Genomic DNA, 17776 nt, shown 5'->3' with positions numbered 1-17776 from the left:
CACCCTGGCTGAGAACACAGATTGGATTTGAGAAATGGGAGATTCTGGCCTTGTGCTTGTTTTTGCTAGTCCACACCCTGCCACAGTTGAAATAGGCAGATTAAACCTCTTAGCTGATTAGACTTGGTTTAAAGCTTTTTGGTTCGTATTATATGTCTGTTCTGTTCAGAGATGTGAGTGAGAAGTCATCATAAAACATGTAGCTTATGTTCAAGAGTTTTGTTGGACTGTGTTTCTGCAACTATGGATGATGCAATGCAAAATACATGGTTTCTTCAGCGGGATGCACTGAAGATTATGGCACTGGGTTAATACTTGATTTCTGTTCTCAGACCTGTAGCAGCCTACTGGATAACTGTCGGGAAATCACCTCCTTTCTCAGTGCCCGATCTGTTCTATCAGTAAAATGGGAAGAATGATAGTACCTATGCTATGTATTTTGAGACGTACTAAAGACTTGAAGAATTTGCAGAAGACATGAATGCTGTAGCTCTGATGGGGAGGTTGTTAGTACAGAGGTAAAATGGAAATTTGCTGAAAAAACAATAAAGTTAGCAAATGCTGACAAAGATAATTTGCACTTTAAAAAGCTAGTTGTGTTTGCATAAATATGTGTGTATATGCACTACACATGAAATACATGTAACATGAGTATATAAACAATTGAGTTAAAGCTTCAGCATTTTATGTCTCAGCATACTAATGGTGTTCACTGGCACTGTGTTTGAAAGTGAAATAATAGTTTTGAGTTTCTGCCTGTTTAAGCCCTCCTTGGAATTTTGAGAACTTGGAAAACTCATTGTAGTGTTTAATATCATGTGAACAGGATCTCATGTTGAGTTTAGGTTTTTACAGAAGCAGAGAGGGATCAGGATGGGCAGATGAGCATCCACCCAGTGTGATACAGAACTGAACTCGTGTGCTGATCTTTTGAGTTGTTGCTTGGCCCTCGATCCTTTTTGCTAGCCAGCATAAGATTCGTATGTATTAGCTTGGATCACAGATTTGCACAGAATTTTGTTCTTTCTCTATTAATTTAATTTATTATTACTTACTTTTTATGCAGTGGTAGGATGCACAAAGAAACCAGACTTGGACCATGTTGTGGTAGACATCGTGAAATACAGTAAATGGCAGCACTGCATCTCAGAGTTTTTACACTAAAAAAAACCCCAAGATCCTGCAAACATGCTGCATTTATGTAAAAGCCTCTGATACCAGACAGAAATTTATAAATGTCCAGTGTTGCTCTGATGATTGTATAATTTACTAAACAAATATACATTTCTACTCTGTCAGAAATTTACTATAGGATTATATGTGTTTAGTTTCCTTCAGAGCAAAACCAAAGTATCAGATTAGGATAAACCAGTGCTCAGCCAAAGCTTGAGAGAGAATGCTGGATTGGACAAGACCTTTATGCATCCAAAACAATAAGAGGTTTGAAAGTCTTATGTCTTCAAAGAGAAGGGTTGATTGGAGGGTTGACTACTCTTCATCTCATCATGAGGGTCTTTATCTCTTATTGTAAGTTTATAACTTCTAAAGTTCCTGTCAGCCACGTTATTAAAAACACATCTGAAGTGATGTAACTCTTTTTTTTTTTTTTCATGTAATGCTACTGCTTTAAAATAAATTTTCATCAAGTTTGCTCCTGATAGCAAACAATTATATTTTTTGTGAAGGTGTTTGTGATGACAGTTGTAAAAGAATCGTGGATGCTGGAATTCATTATTAAGCATGAAACATACTATAGCTGACAGCTTTGTCTTGAAGCAGGCAAATTGCTGCTAGTAGACAGGTAAGGTAGAGCACCTGGAGAAACCAAAAACGGGAGAGAAATTCAGTTAGCCCTGTGACTGTAAGAGAGCTATAACTAGAAAAATATGTCCACAAAACAATTGGTTCCAAGTCAGTTCACTTATCTGCTGATTGCATGTGATTGCAGTTCTCTTCACTTCCCCATGTGCAGTGACTCATAGATATGTTCTTGGAATTCTGCTAAAAAAAATTCTGAAGTATAATGATCTTCAAACAGGGAAGTCATCTTTATTTGAGGGAAGATCATTTTATGTTGTTTACTCCAAGTTAATATTTGGTGTTGGTCTAGAAGTAAATTATACTGGTTTAAGGTCAATATTACAGAACTGAATCTCATGCATATACACAGTTTAGGCTATATGTGGTTTGTTCTCACCAGCGCAGTTCATCATAGTGTGATCATTGTGGTTATCTCAAGAAAAGGAGAAAAACTACTTGGTACTGTAACTCTAGCTGTTGGGTTTTCATATGTGATGCATAAATTTCCCATTTTTTATCAGTGTGTTGTAATCATGAGCATCACATAGATTCATTGGTACATCTCCAGACTCATTTTGTAGTATGTATGTTATAGGAAATATTACAGAAATGCAAGTTTCAATTAATTTAAAGAAGTCTCTTTAGGGGCACAAATGGGTGTGGAAGTTTAGCAGAGACAAGCCCAAGCAGTGTGCCTGTTAGTTTTGGGATATGATCATTTTTTTTTGTAGGTTACTGTGCTACTACTTGTCTAAGTGTGTACATGATAACTTCAAGGGGAGGCAAAGATGATGTGGAGTAAATGGGGAAATTGTATAAATTTTGACAGTTTAAAAGCAACCTAAAACTTAAACTGTGTATTATTTTTAATAATTTGAAAAATAGTATCTTTTTGCTGACACATTTTATAGTTTAACAATTAAAGACTTTTGTGCTTTGTGTGCAGGTATATGTCTCGAGTCCATGGTATGCATCCAAAAGAAACCACACGTCAGCTGAGTTTAGCAGTCAAGGATGGTCTTATTGTTGAAACCCTGACGGTGGGGTGTAAAGGGTCAAAAGCTGGTATTGAACAAGAAGGATATTGGTTGCCAGGAGATGAGATTGTGAGTATAAAATCTTTGAGAAACTAAATCACGATTTCTCATATCTTAGCATGAAACTTGTTTTAATTTCTATTTAAAGTTATTTATAGATGCTATATTGGTGCTTGCGAAGAGGGAATTAATGCACTCTAAACTTTTTTAACCTTTTCTATTCCATAAAAGCTCTTTCTTCTCAAGTTCTGAGTTTTCTGCTATGAAACACTGGCAAAGTCCTTTGCTCAGTCATCCCTCACTTTTATGTAATATTCTCTTCCACAGCTGTACAGGAAGACAGTAAATATTGGTATTACTTGAAATCCTCAGACGTCCTCAAATTCCAAAGATGGTATCTTTTTAAAAAAAAAAAACGAAGACAAGAATTTTTGATTAATCTTGCTTTAATCTGAATCTGAGGAAGGAAGAACTCCTCTCCCTTTCAAAAGTGCAACAAGAAGTTATACATTTGTATACAAACACACATGCAAAGATGTGCTTTACAGATATTTGTGAATACCAGGGCACTCAGTTAGGAAGGATTTTCTTAGAAAATTAGTTACAGGCATACAGACATTGTTCCACTGGATGTGTAAAATTAATATTTAAATTGAATTAAACAGGTTGAAATGCACTCACAAAGTTAACTGAGAATAGTCCCATGGACCAGGAAAAAGCTTGCACAATTACTTTGCCTTGTTCAGAATTCCGGTCTCTGTATCTACAAGACCACGTTTTTGTAATTAAAAAAAAAAAAAAAAGAGTTCGGCAAAGCTTTAAAATGCTTTAAAATACTTGAACTATGAACTGTTGCTTGGAAAATAAATTGCATCAAATACTGGTAAAATGAACAGCATTGTCTCGGACATAGATAATAATTTAAATTTTGAGGAAAACCAGAAAAACTCTACAGGAAAATAAATTCTGAAAACCACCGAAATGCTCATTACGTTATTGTAGCCATCAATAAGATCCTGAAAGTGAAACAACAGATTATTTTTTTTTGTTTTAAAGTGAGAGAAATAGAAAGTGGAAACAAGCAGTATCCATAATAGAAAACATTTTAGTTAAAATTATCCTAGTTACACTAAAATAAGGTATTGAAATATGTATCTAATGTACATTATGTCACTGTTATCTCATTCTAATTTCATTAGAAACCCTCAAGGGAGCCTTTGAAGGGTATGTAGCTTTGTTTTTACTATTTTCCCTGTGAGTAAACGTCTCAAAATTAGCCCTTTCAGGTATTTCTTATGTCAGTTTTTGCAGTTTAGAGGTGATGTTAACTATGCAGACTCAACATGGCATAAAGTCTGAGATCTGTAGTTATCTCAAGTATTCAGTATGGTTTTTTCCTCTGTTGCTAAGAGAAAAAAAAAAGACTCAAAATGCCTCACAATAGCCATTTCTTAAACCGTCATTCAAAAAATCCTACTTATTAGCAACAGTTCTCTAACAAAACTTGTAAGATAACCAGCATGTAAATTCCCAGTGAGTCATTAGAATTGTGTAATTATTTTATCTCGGAATGAAGAATTGTCTTTGACTTGACTGAAGATGCTGCTTAAGTCACATTATGAATAGCCCTTTGGTTAGAAGTACTGACTGTATTTTCAGCGTGACTGATAATCCCTGATGCATTGTGCTGTGTCCATATGTCTGATAGCCATCTCAGTTGTTCAGAACACCAGTGCGCACTTGACTTAACAGTTTTATGCAAAAATAGGAATCAGCTTCTGATCCAGGCCATGTTTCAACAGTACCCAGCCTCCAACTTCTTGATCCTAATACTGAATCAAAATGCTGCAGACACATGAAGCAAAACACATTGACTTGGCACAAAGTCATTCTCTTTGTTCTTTTATTCAAAAAATATTAATGAGTAACAAAGTGTCATTGTCATCACTTGACATCAGATCAAATATTTTCCATTCTCCAACAATTGGTGCAAAACCATGAAGTTTGGTATGTTCTGTACATTGGACACACTGGATAGTTTTATGGATGCTTTGTCTGCACTTGATCAAGTTCTTTGTAATTCAGTACTGCTCAGATCTGGTACTAATGACTGTTGAACCATGAGCTCAAGTTACGTTTCAGTGAGGACAAACACACAGAAGTCTTTTCAGAGATTCACTTGTAGGAGATAGGGCTCTCTGAAATAGGGCTATTAACGTTGGAACAGGGCTTTCAGACTCATCAAACTTCAGCACATACAGACAGACCCTTGACCCAGTTGTCAAACTCAGTTTGACTGGTACTACAAGAACTTGGAAAGCTTATAACGTGAAAGAGAAAGACTTGAGAACTGATCCACTACCTGTTGGCATTGGTACAAAAATGCCCTTGGATTTTAGCTTGTTTTCTGGCACCACAGTAGACATCAGTAAGGACAGCTGTTTCAAGGAGTTAGCAAAAGGACACATTCCTGTTTTCCCTCCTCCCATTTTTTATTTGAGTATTTGCTCAGTTTTTGAAGTTTTGGATCTAAATTTTAGCATTTTAAGTCCATATTCAAGTAAATAAATTACTGGCCTGGGCTGCAGAACTGCTGAGCACCTGTATCTGTTACTTACATAGGTGCCTGACTAGAGGCTGCCACAAGGCCTAGTTTTAATGATGACTGTGAACTGGTTGCTAAATGGTAGCAGTAACTAAAAGCATACAGATTATGAAAACAGCTCTATTTGAAAAAGATTCATTAGATGATAGTCTGTGGGGCCTTCTTACATGCTTCCAAACATTTGCCCTATCCAATAGGTTGACATAATGATAGATCTGTGCAGTAAGGGCACAATCTCTGATAGGGTTAATCTTCAGTGGAATGTGTTAAAAAAATTACACTACTTTGTTACCGTTGTTCTATTGGTATGTTGAAGTTGTGGTAAAAAAATGAAGCAAAATCTCATATATTTAGGGATATCATACAAAAGAACAAGCTGAGGTGCAAAGACAAAACAGTTTGAGGTCATCAGGAGGCCCTTCCAAAAGGGACAACTCATGTGAAAATGAATATTCTGAAAAACAGGAAAAATGAATGATCAGATTTAAAAGAATATAAAATTGTTCTCTTTTTCTCTCAGATGTACGTGGGAGAAATATTTTTATATAAGTTACTAAATTTAAAATACGGAGTCAGTTGCCAAACGTACGGTCTTCCAACTGATATTTAAGGGTTAGTATCTGTCCAAGAACTTTGCTGCAAATATTAAATATTATACCTCCAGGGCTTGTGCAGGTATTCATTTTGTTTGCTCATTTGCCATCTATACAGATGTTTTGCACATTTTCAAAATGCATTCTCATCTTACAGGCTTTCTCATCTTGCAGATGATTAATGCGTTTGACAAAATAAATGAGAGAAGAAATTATTTTCCGTAAATATCGAGGATATTAGTTAGGAATTTTGCATTTTCACTGTTTGTCGATGCCATTATTATGCAATTCAACAAAATCTCTGCAGCTTCTTGCCTTGCAAGGGAAATGTCAGTCCTGAAGTCTGGTAATGAAAGTTTACTTTTTCTTTCTAAAAACTTTATTTCTCATGGAACTTGTGGAATTTGGAAGTGGTATTTATTATCAACATAAAATAAATTATCTCTGTGCTCTTCGGGTTTAGAAACAAATTTGCAAATCAGTGTTGTTAACTATGTTTTCAATACAGTCAATGAAACAAAAGGGAAATGTAGTTCTTGAAGAAAAGAATCATGCATCTCCTTACTTATTACGTTCTATTTTCAGTTAAGCCATAACTTTTATGTACTTTTGTCTGTGTAAAATAGTGGTCAGTCTAATTCCAATGAAAAACATCAAATTAAAGCATCAATGTAGCTTTATAGGAGGGCTGGATACCGTTCTTAGAGTTAGTTTGTCTTAGGCATTTACTTACTTTGTGATTTTTCTACAGACAGTGGGTCCAGAGCTATTTAGAACATTTAATGTGCTAATTCTCCTCATGATTTAAGTCATAAAACTGCACTGACCCAGAGAGGGGCATTATGAATGTATAATTTCAATCTGCATGTGTTCATAAAGCCAAAAACCATTGTGATTTTCCAAAATGAAGATGTGTTAGTAACATGAGTTCATTGTTTGCATCTGAATGCAACATATCTCATAGTACTGCTGTGGTTTAAAATTGGTTTGTAGTGGTCAGATTCTCTAACGAGATGTGAAGAGTGAGGCTTCACACTTTTTTAAGGCACTTGGAGCTATTTCTTCACTGACAAAATACATACAAGGTGATTATATTTGCAAGAAGTCACTCTCTTACAGAGTTCTATTTTCTGATCTTTTAATTGATTGCTTATAGAAAGAACCGGCAACTCTTTTGGCTAGTTAAATCCAACTTTGGGGTTTAGTTACAGTTATTTTCCCGTGCATTTAGTCCTCTCCATATCAAATTATTGCCTCTTCAATCCTTCCCTCTAAAGATCTTTTGGTTTAGTGGAGAGCATGCTATTTGGAGGGACAGTTTGCTTGCTTTTCTGTTTTCAGAAAACATTAGAAGTAGAATGTGCTTTTTCCCAACACACCCATGTATTCATAACTTGCTAACTCATTACTGGGGATTTTCTGATATTTTATGTCTAGAAATTAATGATGCTTGCTCAAAGTGAGTCCAGATACTTTCAAGTCACAAGATTGCCTAAATAATCACTCTCCTCATTCTGACTGCTTTCTCATCATTTTAACCTTTGTTGTAACACACTGCCAGCACTGTGAGTGTTGAAGGTGATTTTGTTAACCCTAGTGACCTTAGACATACACCCAGTGATTACTGTGATTTGATGTATTGCAGCTTCAATTTTGCTAGGATCAGTCTATGAGAAAGGAGTATTTTGGCTGTTATGTTTGTGTTAATCTAAATTGGTTTAGATTGAGCAAAGGCCGGGTTTCTTACTTGCCGTGCTTAATTGCTTTTGTAATTATATTGATTTTTCCATGCTAGGTCAGTGTTGGTAGACAGTTTTTTGAACTGGCTGTGTCATCTCGAGTCTCCATAAATATGAAGATAATTGTAAAAGCTTAAGAACAGTCACTGTGAGGGTTTGAAACTTTTCTGTACATAAAATACAGTTTAAATTAAAGAAAGAAACTCCAAACCTCAAACCAAAACCAACCTACATAGCTACCAGTTATTCCTAGCAAGCTAGAGGCTACTAACAACTAGGTTGAGGAATGGTTTTAATGTGCATCCCATTCATTTTGGTTAGAAGCAGAAGGATAATATGAAACAGCAATAGTGACAGACAGTGCCTTCATCATGAAAGCTCTTACTACTACATGTCACACCAAATGAAGAAAAATTTCCTTCAGTGTTTAAAAAATTCTCTATTTGTCTTATCCATCCATATTGCCTTTAATCTGAAGTCCTGTGTGAATTCACTGATCCAAAGCCAAACAGCCCAAACCATGATAGATACAATTTCTCACATGTTGTAACAAATTGAGGATTTTCAAGCCTAGAACATTCCAGGTAGATTCCTAATTATTGTGAAACTACCAGTGTTCTTTACATTTGTTGATTCACTGATGCAAAGACTTAATGAATGATCTTGTGAAAGAGAAAAGATCAGACCGGCTTTCATCTCTTATTCCACACCTCAGGAGAGTATGAGGAGCCTTTGAGTGTCAGGCCACATAACAGTCTGGTCACACGAGAGCACTCAAGGGAAATGAGCTTCTGGAATTCTTTGAATCTTTCTTTGCTGTCTATCTTTCCATTCTCTAAGGTCCCATCATTCAGAGCTTATTTTGCCACCATATCAATCCACTGTGTGCTAAAGGCAATGATTTTTCCCACAAAATTATTATCACAAAGTGCACTAGTGTAAAATTCTGCTTATTAATGAACTAAAAAATCAGCGTCCACTGGTGTAATATCCTGGTGTGGATTTGTGAAAGTTCAGAAAAGCAAATATTTTCAAATCGCCAAATCAAAGCATAGACTATTTTATCCTTGAGAAGCAAATTAGAATTCTGAACTCCCACCTCATGGATGAGAAATTCTTGCTGTATTAAAGCCAAGACCCTCCTTTATGTTTGCGTTAAGACTATTAGCATGCAGCTCATGAGAATGGCCTCACTGCCATTCCAGTGGCTCTTCCTGTCTCCAGGTGGGTTAAGAATCAGGAACAATTCTCTGCATTCCCTTTCCAATCTTGTTCTTCTCTTCCCATCTGTTCAGGAGTATTTCTTCCCTCTCCTCTACTTATCCTTATTTTTCATCCCCTAAAAAAGGAGCTTACACTGTTTGGAGGATCTTCATGTTACTGAAGATTACACTAGTAGAGACCATACCTAAGAGATGACACTTCTTTTAAACTGGCAAAACAACCTCATCAGCATCTTCACTTACCTCTCACAGATTTGCCACTTGACTTTTTAAAATTCACTGAATGTAATGCTGTATTCTTCTTTGAGGTGTTCACTCACTGTTCTAGAGTTGAGATACTGATGATGTTGTTCACACATTTCACAAAATGTTTTTTCTGATTGAAAGGGTGTTCAAAGAATGATAATTTACTTACAGGTTTGGAGTAAACTAGTCAAACTAGTCTGCACAAAGCTTCCATCATGGGATTTAAATTATGCTAATGGACTAGATGACATAGATCAGTCCATCTTGAGTTTGTTCTGAAAATATGCATGTTGATTTTTTCCACCTCCTTTGTGCCAACCCTGACCTGGTAGTGTTGTTTTTATTAACTTTGTGGGTTCAAAATGCTCTGCATCTCTGGCAACTATTTTGAATCTTTTATTATTATGTCATGCCAGTCACTGAATGAAACTTCATTAAAGCTGTTGGACTTACTAATATTCATGCTTCATGCACAAAAAATGCAGCCCTCATGCCTTTATATCACTGACAGCTGAAACAATACCAGCCACACTTACAGCACAGGGGACATGGACAAGAAGTTGGAGATTTAAGCAAAGTGGGTAGGAAGTTCTGCTGTTGGTGCAGATTAAATGTTTCTGTGTGTGCAGAAGCATCAACCTACAAAAAACCACTACAAAATTCCATGGAGAAGATAAGGCTAGAAAAGCAATGTAAACGTATTTTAAGAAAGGAAAGGGGAGAGACCCTTTTTGTGCACAGTTCTTGGAAGGAAACTTGGAACTACAAGCAAAGAGATGGTTTCTTTCTGGTCTGGATTCATCCTCTCTCTAGGGCAACAAAGCCTTCACATACAAAATGTGGAAATAAAAAGCATTACACCTAATAAATACTTTACTCCATCACTGATTCATCTCCCTAATGAAAATAGCCTACAGACCTCCTCTTGGCTCAACCTAAGTAAAAAACAGTGACATTAATAGCAAGCAAATCCAGTTTCTGAGGAGATAAGTTGAAAGTTTCTATTAACCTTGAACTTACTTGGAACATGAAGAAAGAAAATAAAATATTTCCATTTGAAACTATTTTCGATTTGTAATATCCTGGAGGAGAATATTTGTATTGTCTCACCTCAAATAATGTAAACTACTGCTACCCAAACACGATCTTCTTGGGAGGGAAACTGAGATTTATTCTTTGCTTCGGGAACACAGCTCATAGTCTGAGAAGATAAGTGTGACAGGGATTTTAGTAGTCATTTTGGCTGCTGGCATGCTACTACGCTTCTTGAAAAAACTTCACTTCTTTAGCTCTGGGAGCTAGAAACTGGCTCTATACTTTGCAGCCTCTCACCCTGCATTGTCCAGGACATACCTACAAGGTGGGAGAGAGAATAAAAACATACCTGTCTTGGCAGGCATCCAGAGAAGACTTTGGTGGTTTCTGCCAGAAACAGAAGACTTCTTAAGACAAACTGGCAATACATTAATTAGACAAACTTAGGCTTGCAGATTAAACTCAATGAAAGAAAGCTAAAAGTGTTCTGAGAGGCTGTGGAAATCACTGCAGAACCTGAGTCTTCTTGCATCAGTGCCTCAGAAGAGGAAGCAGTTATCAGTGAAGAACATGGAAATGGATTATCACGAGCCTATAAGTATGTCTGTGTTTAATATGCACTATGGAGAAGGAGATTTTGGTCTGTCTCTTGACTAATGATTTTTTATTAGTTCTTTTTAGAATAAAACTGATTTCTAAAATGAGAGAAATTAAAAATAATGTAGAAAATCCCAAACAGTTAATTGCTGAGATTATGAAAATCATGACCAGACCATAATAAATAAATCAATAAATAAATCAATATAAGTACTTGAAATTAAGCAAGATGCCTAGGGAGTTGTGAGGACACATGAACTTATAATTGCTTTGGATTTCTTTGTGATAAAATATGGGTAACGAATACCTACCAAGAGTCCTACAGAGTCAGTTTGTGGAAATCCGTTTTAAAGATGAAGCCCAGGTCATCAAAGGAAAGGATCTGTAAAGGCAACTGATTTGCAGTGCACAGATTATCCTGTCTGTAAAAGCATGCATCATTGTAGCTACCTGCTGTGGTAGTTTTCTAGAAAAAGAAGGAGAAGATAAAGTGAAACAATTTTCATAAAGGGATTCTAGCTGCTGAACTCTTTTGGCTTTGAAGGAGAGATGGATGCTTGTTTATTTGCTGAGCACTTCTGATGAGCAAAAGCAGTAGGAAAAAAATAGATGCAAAACAAGAGGCAACATATCGAGGAAACTACTGGGGAGAAAAAAAGCTTATTTTGATGCTGAATTTACTCTAATGCATTACTCTAACGTTAAATGTAAAATGTGAGATGATCCAAGAAACTTTATCATTGTAAAGCAATCATCCGGGTCAAGTATGGATCCTGTACAGCAATGATAAAAGGGAAATACTTTATTAAACAGCTAGCTCACCATTTACCTGCTGCAAAGATGGAGTAAGTCCTCTGGGTCATCAAGGAATTAATCATGCCTTCCTCAGTTTGGAGCCTAACCTATTGTTCTGATGAAAAGATAAAAGCAGATTCAGTGGGCTACTGAAAGCAAATTTACAGGAGGATTCATGCTCGCTAAGGACTAGATGGAGCCAAGGATGTTGTGGCATGAAGAGAAGGCTGACCCAAAGGGCAGGAGCAGGACTGCCCTCACAGCAGTCTAGGACCTCTGGCGAAAAACATACACAGTGTCCCCACTGCGTTTGAAAAAATACTGGGAATGGTGTTCCATGACACATTATGTTTGTTTGACCCAGGTAGTATTCAATGTGTGCTAATGTCTGAGTGAAAACCAACATCTGCCAGAGATCTCTGATAAGCTGAAGATGTTTTACTAGCTACTACCCAATGAGATACAGCCTGTTTAAGAAAAGAGGCCTGTGCACAAACAAGATGTGCTCTTACAACTGCTCTTGTCTGAGCCTGTTTCAGACTGCCTTTTGTGTGGGGCACGGATTCTGATATTCACACTTTGAGAGAAGTATTGGTGAACAGGGAAATAATTTTAAGTGCACAGTACCTGTTTACAGCAAATGTATAAGTAAGAAGCATTTCCTTTAGGTTTTGTAGCAGAGGACAGCAGTGGACATAGGTAGTGCGTCCCCGGAGTGGTTTGTCATGTTTGTTGAGTCATAAAGACTGCAAAATGCACTGCAAAGTTTAAACAGTTATCTATAGTAAAGCTCATGTCTAATTGAGAAAGCTTTGATGGGAACAGATGCTGCTTGAAAAAGACAGAAAGGAACTGATGAATTAAGAGTGGAAAATGTGTTTAGAATGAAGTAGATGCTGCATTGTTTAATATGAATGGGGGCATAGGTTCTTGCGGCATACTCTGAGACCTCTTAAGGAGAGGACTCGGATACCAGAGAGGAGTGATGGTATGGTAGATACACCCATGCTAGAATGCAGTAGCACCACTTGTTATTATGATAAAGGCTTTTCATTTACAGCAGAAAGGTTGAAATACAAAAGATTAAGTACAGAAGATGATGATGGATGCAGGTTGCAAAATGAAAGATGTGAAAAAAGTAAAGTGTAATTCTTGCGGGAGGCATTTCTTTCAATGTATCTGTCCCCTTGGTATGGACTGGTAGTCAACTTTGTTGGGTTCCAGCGAAGAGTTACTGAAAGGCAACAAAGAAATCTTAATAGCAGAATCCAAGATTTTAAAAGGTTCTCTCTTAGCTGAAAGTGGTAAAATTGAAAGAACTCTGATGTTAAAGCTGATGGAGGTGAGGAGAAGAGAAATAACTGTTCCTTATGGCTGTTCCCGAATTGTAAAATACCAGAATCCAGAACGTTTGCCTCAGAAATTATATCTTCGAATTGGGCATGACCTATTTCATTAGATGTCAAAGAAACGGGAATCTGAGAAATGGTAGGAACTCATTCATTGAGATCCGTTACAGTTTTCCAAAGGGTTATGAAACAGTCAGGAAAAGATTACACTAAAGTTTTGGGTTGGTGATTTGAAAACGTCTTGAAATAAATGAAGTGTGCAAAACCTACTATTTTAAAATTGTTTATATTTTGGAAACAACTTCTTTCTGCTGGCATGGACCTTGTTGCCATTCTAGATTCCACCACTGTGACAGACCAAAAAGTGTCATTAGCATACAAAAAGTGGTGAAATCTACTATGTATCTGATAATACTCTTCCTTCAGACCAAATGCGAAAAACTGTTTAAAATTCTTTATCCGCTAGATAGCTGGAGCTGTAGGGACTGTTAAAGCACACACACTACACAGGGCTGACCGTGAGTTTGCGCACAGGTGGGTCTGAATGAAAATCCAGTGATCTGGAAGCTGTGTGTGCATGAGTGTGGATGAGAGATATAGAGAAACACCACAGCAGTGCATAGGTAAGCAGCAAAGAAACTCTGGAGAAGCACTTGAAACAAAGCAACTGGGGAAAAAAAACGTCCAAAGAGTGCTATGGAACAAGTGCCACACAGGAAATGCTGGGAACCATGAGCTCCATGGAAAATGCTTTCCATCATTTGCGTCATATTGAATTTAGGACAACAGAACTGTATGTGTATTATTCATAAATAAACATGATTACGCCAAAGAGATAACTGACTTATAATTGTTTTTCCCATCTATGTGACCCTTTTTTTTTTAGCTTACTGGTTGGGTCCAAAGGATATCCATAATTTGGATGGTTTGGGAAATGTAGTTCAACATTGTGAAACCAGCAAATCCCCGTAAAGGGGAGTTTCGTGAATAGAGTTTTGCCTTTTTTCCCCCCTCCCTTTTCCTCTCTCCATCTGATAGTAGAGTGACTTAATACCGAGTATCTGGGCTACCATTAAGGGACTTGGAGAAAACAGATTAACAGGTAAGAAATGAGCTATGTTAATGGAATATGCATTATAAAAAGGCAAAGTGGTCCTTTTAGACAGTCTAAGGAAGGAGGTTATGTTGTTTTCATATGCTATACCTACATATAATTTATAGGAAAATAAAAATTTACTAATTGTTTTTTTATCTTTTTTTTTTTTACAATAATTATGGGCTTGCTAAGGTATGGAAGTGACCTAATAGTTACAATTGTGACCTGTAAGTTATTGTTAATTTTACTGTCAGTATGTGCTTCACATCTCCTACTTAATGGTATGCTAATTGTACAGCAGGATGTCACATTCTCCAACATACAGATTCCCTATTTCAATTACAGCTAAGTAAATCTCCATTACTAATGAGTAAGCATTTCTTTTCCACGTACATTTGCATTATAATGGACATTTTCTTTATGCACTAAAATTATTCTTTCCTTGACAACAACTATATATTTTATTCTACAGTAAAGGCTACGACATGGTGATTCATTCCTTTCTGTTGGGTTTATCTGTATTTAAATTGTCAAATGTTCTGGATAGCCTGACATTTTCTGTCCCATGTTATTTTTCTGTACTTCCAGAATAAATTTATGTATTTGCTTTAAGGCAACCTACTTAAATCAGAAAAAAAGTAAGCTTATGTGCCGGACATAATTTAAGCCATATTTTCAAAATTGTTGCATTGTTTCATTCGTGTTGCTGAGAAATCTCAACTATTTATATCAGTGCAAAGTGACCTTTATGATCTAATGTTTGACTGATTTGAATATAAAGAACAAGTGACCACAAGTGACCCATATCACTGCAAGATCCCACTCTGCTTAACAGAGCATAGCTCTTCGGCTATTAAGTACAATCCCCCAAACAGACATTTGCTGCCCTGCTGATGCACGTATCTACAAATGCAACGGGCAGCTGAGTAAAATGACGGGGGAAGGCCTCCTGTTGCAGCTGAGCTATGCAGCGTTGCTGCCAAATCCGCTCCCTCCTGGGGGTTGTGGCCAGTCACTGGGTGCCGCTGAACTGCTGAACTTGGGCAGCCGGGTGCTGCCGGCAGAGGATTCCCTTCGTCTGCCAGCGCGGTGACCCAGGAGGCTTTCCCTGCCCTGCCTCAGGAAATAAGGTTATTGGCAAATTGAGTCCCTGTGGCGAAGATCCTTCCGTCATTCCACACGGCCCCGGGAAAACATATCACCTTTTATACACAAATAAGGACTGTGAGTTTTGTTGATAAAGTGATAGATTAATCTTTGATAATGTGCATCAAAGAAGACGTTGCTTTGATTTTGGTGGGGCCACTGCCTATGCAGTGAATTATGTTACAGGGATCTTTTTTAGATGGCCAAAGAAGGTTTATGTATCAAAGAGAGTGCATTAATTAACAATCATTAATATTCTTGACGATTTCTAAATTGGCCTGGTGGTGGGTGTGTATATGGGGAAGAAGATGGGTGTTGGGTTCTTTTAATGATATAAGTACATGGGATAGTTTAAAGAAACAAAATGTGGTAAAAGCACTAGGTAGCATACGAGAAATGCAGGAGGAAATGTATGCAACCAGATGTTAGAAGTAACAGATTGATTTCCTGGTCACTGTGCATGAATTCTTTCTAGCCTTGTGTATATCCTGATAATCAGATGGCTTACAGTATAGATACAAAGTTTGTTTTGTTTTTATTTTGAAAGGCCTACGGTATGCAGCCTTTTTCCCAGACAGCAGCAAAAAACAAGGTGAACAATTTTTGCACTATGTGGTTTTGAATTCTGTCATATTTTCTATTACGTTTCTGTCTTCCATTAGGATAGCTTAGTTTACTATATTAACCACCACCATCATCCATATCACTTCCAATTCTGAGTTTAGTCTACATTATGTATGTATGTAGTTTGATGATTTTTTCTCTCTCCTGGGGGCTGGAAGTGGTTACTCACATGTTACAGTTCAAGATGTTATTACAATGGTTGCCCTTTAATCAGTCATTTTTGGAGTGGCTGGTGACACCTGGTGGTGTATTTTGTAAATGCAGACTTAACCGTGTTTGCAGCTGGCGGAGAATTTTGACCTGTCCGACCCCAAGCACTGACAGTCAGAGTTTGAGCCATTTAAATGAATCTGATATCCTGCATGAAAAAAAAAATACGTTGGGAGAAAATTCTCCTCCCATTCAAACTTATGTAAACCAAAAGAAGCAATAACATTTCATTGCTGTTGGAGCAAAATTAATGCCTCTGACCTTGCTGTTGAAGTCAATAGTGTAGTTGTTCACAAGGGCTATGTACCTTTTTTTATTTTCTTTATTAACTTTTCAAATATATTGCATAAATTAATGTTTTATATATGCTTATGCACTAAATATACTGCATTAAACTAGAAATCTTTTCTGTGAAAACCTGGGTGATTATATTTAGAAATAATGATCTTTTCAAAACTTTACAGTGTGAATACTGAAGGAAGCTTCTTCTGGTGTTTTATTTAACGTCATGGTTTCTGGCTTGAGTGTATGATTTTTCTTGCCAGCAAGTATATTTCCTTATATGTTTATGAAATTCCATATCTCTTTGCCAGCATATTTCCTAACAATGGAATATCTGGGATATACCAATAAGTAGCTAGTATGAATAAAAATTAAGACTCCTGGAATCCTGATTCTGTGGTGAAATTCCTCAGTAGCTGGGACCTATTGGGGTCTTCTCAGTTTGATTTTTATCTGGATAGATCTTTGATCAAAACTGATTCTTTTTCTTGCTTAATTGGCCCTTTACTGCCATCTGATATTTTTTGTTTGTTTGTTTGTTTTATAAAGAAGATAAGCATTACATTTAATATGAAAGAAATACAAAGCAATACTTTATCCTGATTTTTCTCAGTCTACAGGCATATCAAGTACGTTGACAATGCAGTATCTTTAGTTGTTTCTAAAATATCGTAAAAAAAAAAGAGCTCCCAGAGTTCACTGCCACTGGACTTTGTGGAAGGGGAAGGATTTGGTGAAATGATAATTTGTTCTTTGTAGACAAATTTGGTGGTATTATTATCCCATTCTGAGATACAGAGAATTGGCAAGTAAAATTAAATGAGGAGAAACAATAGAAGAGTCAAGTTACACTGTTAATCTGAACAACAAAGGAGGGCAAAGTTCTGAGTTAAAAACTCATTGGTTAAAGGTTGCTTGGGGTTTTTTGTCCCCTTGAATTTACTGCCCCTGCAATATGCCCCAACATTCATGGTATATAAACTTTAGTGTAGGCAATCTGGGTTGAGGCTCTCCCTAAATCTCATATATTTGTGGGGGCTCTGGTCAGATGAATTATGTACACAACACAGCTGCTCTTCAGCAGAAGGGACTGGAAGTGCCACTTCTGTGTAGCACTTCTTGCGCTGCTCCGTTGGAGGAGACCTCTCACACGAGGACTTAAATGACCGTAGTTCCCAGGCACGGGAAAATGAGAATCAGACAAATGCCAATTCTGGCAGTTTGTGGGAATTGCTAACTCCACCTTTACAAAACGACACTAAAAATAGCTCAATCAGATTTTTATCAAGATAATTTATTGAAGAATAGGAATAATTTTTTCAGAGATCTGAACCCATTGAAAAGTGACATTTGACATGAAAAGGCATTGGGAGTTTTATCTGAGATATGACAGCTATTT

At 36.9% G+C, this 17776-nt stretch overlaps 1 protein-coding gene across 4 annotated transcripts in view; it reads left to right on the top strand.

Annotated features, from left to right (window-relative positions):
- Positions 1-17776, top strand: part of ZMYND11 (zinc finger MYND-type containing 11) — a 107174-nt gene that overhangs the window by 59899 nt on the left and 29499 nt on the right. For 2 of the 4 annotated variants that reach the window (XM_054190139.1, XM_054190137.1), the window contains exons 3-4: positions 2747-2906; positions 15809-15853. In XM_054190139.1, the coding sequence (XP_054046114.1) occupies positions 2747-2906; positions 15809-15853 (205 nt within the window). The remainder of the gene's footprint in view (positions 1-2746; positions 2907-15808; positions 15854-17776) is intronic. The other 2 variants (XM_054190140.1, XM_054190138.1) reach the window with 1 other exon arrangement.

Source organism: Rissa tridactyla, chromosome 2, assembly GCF_028500815.1.
Source record: "Rissa tridactyla isolate bRisTri1 chromosome 2, bRisTri1.patW.cur.20221130, whole genome shotgun sequence".
Taxonomy (NCBI): domain Eukaryota; kingdom Metazoa; phylum Chordata; class Aves; order Charadriiformes; family Laridae; genus Rissa; species Rissa tridactyla.
This window is presented reverse-complemented; position numbering and strand designations above follow the sequence as displayed.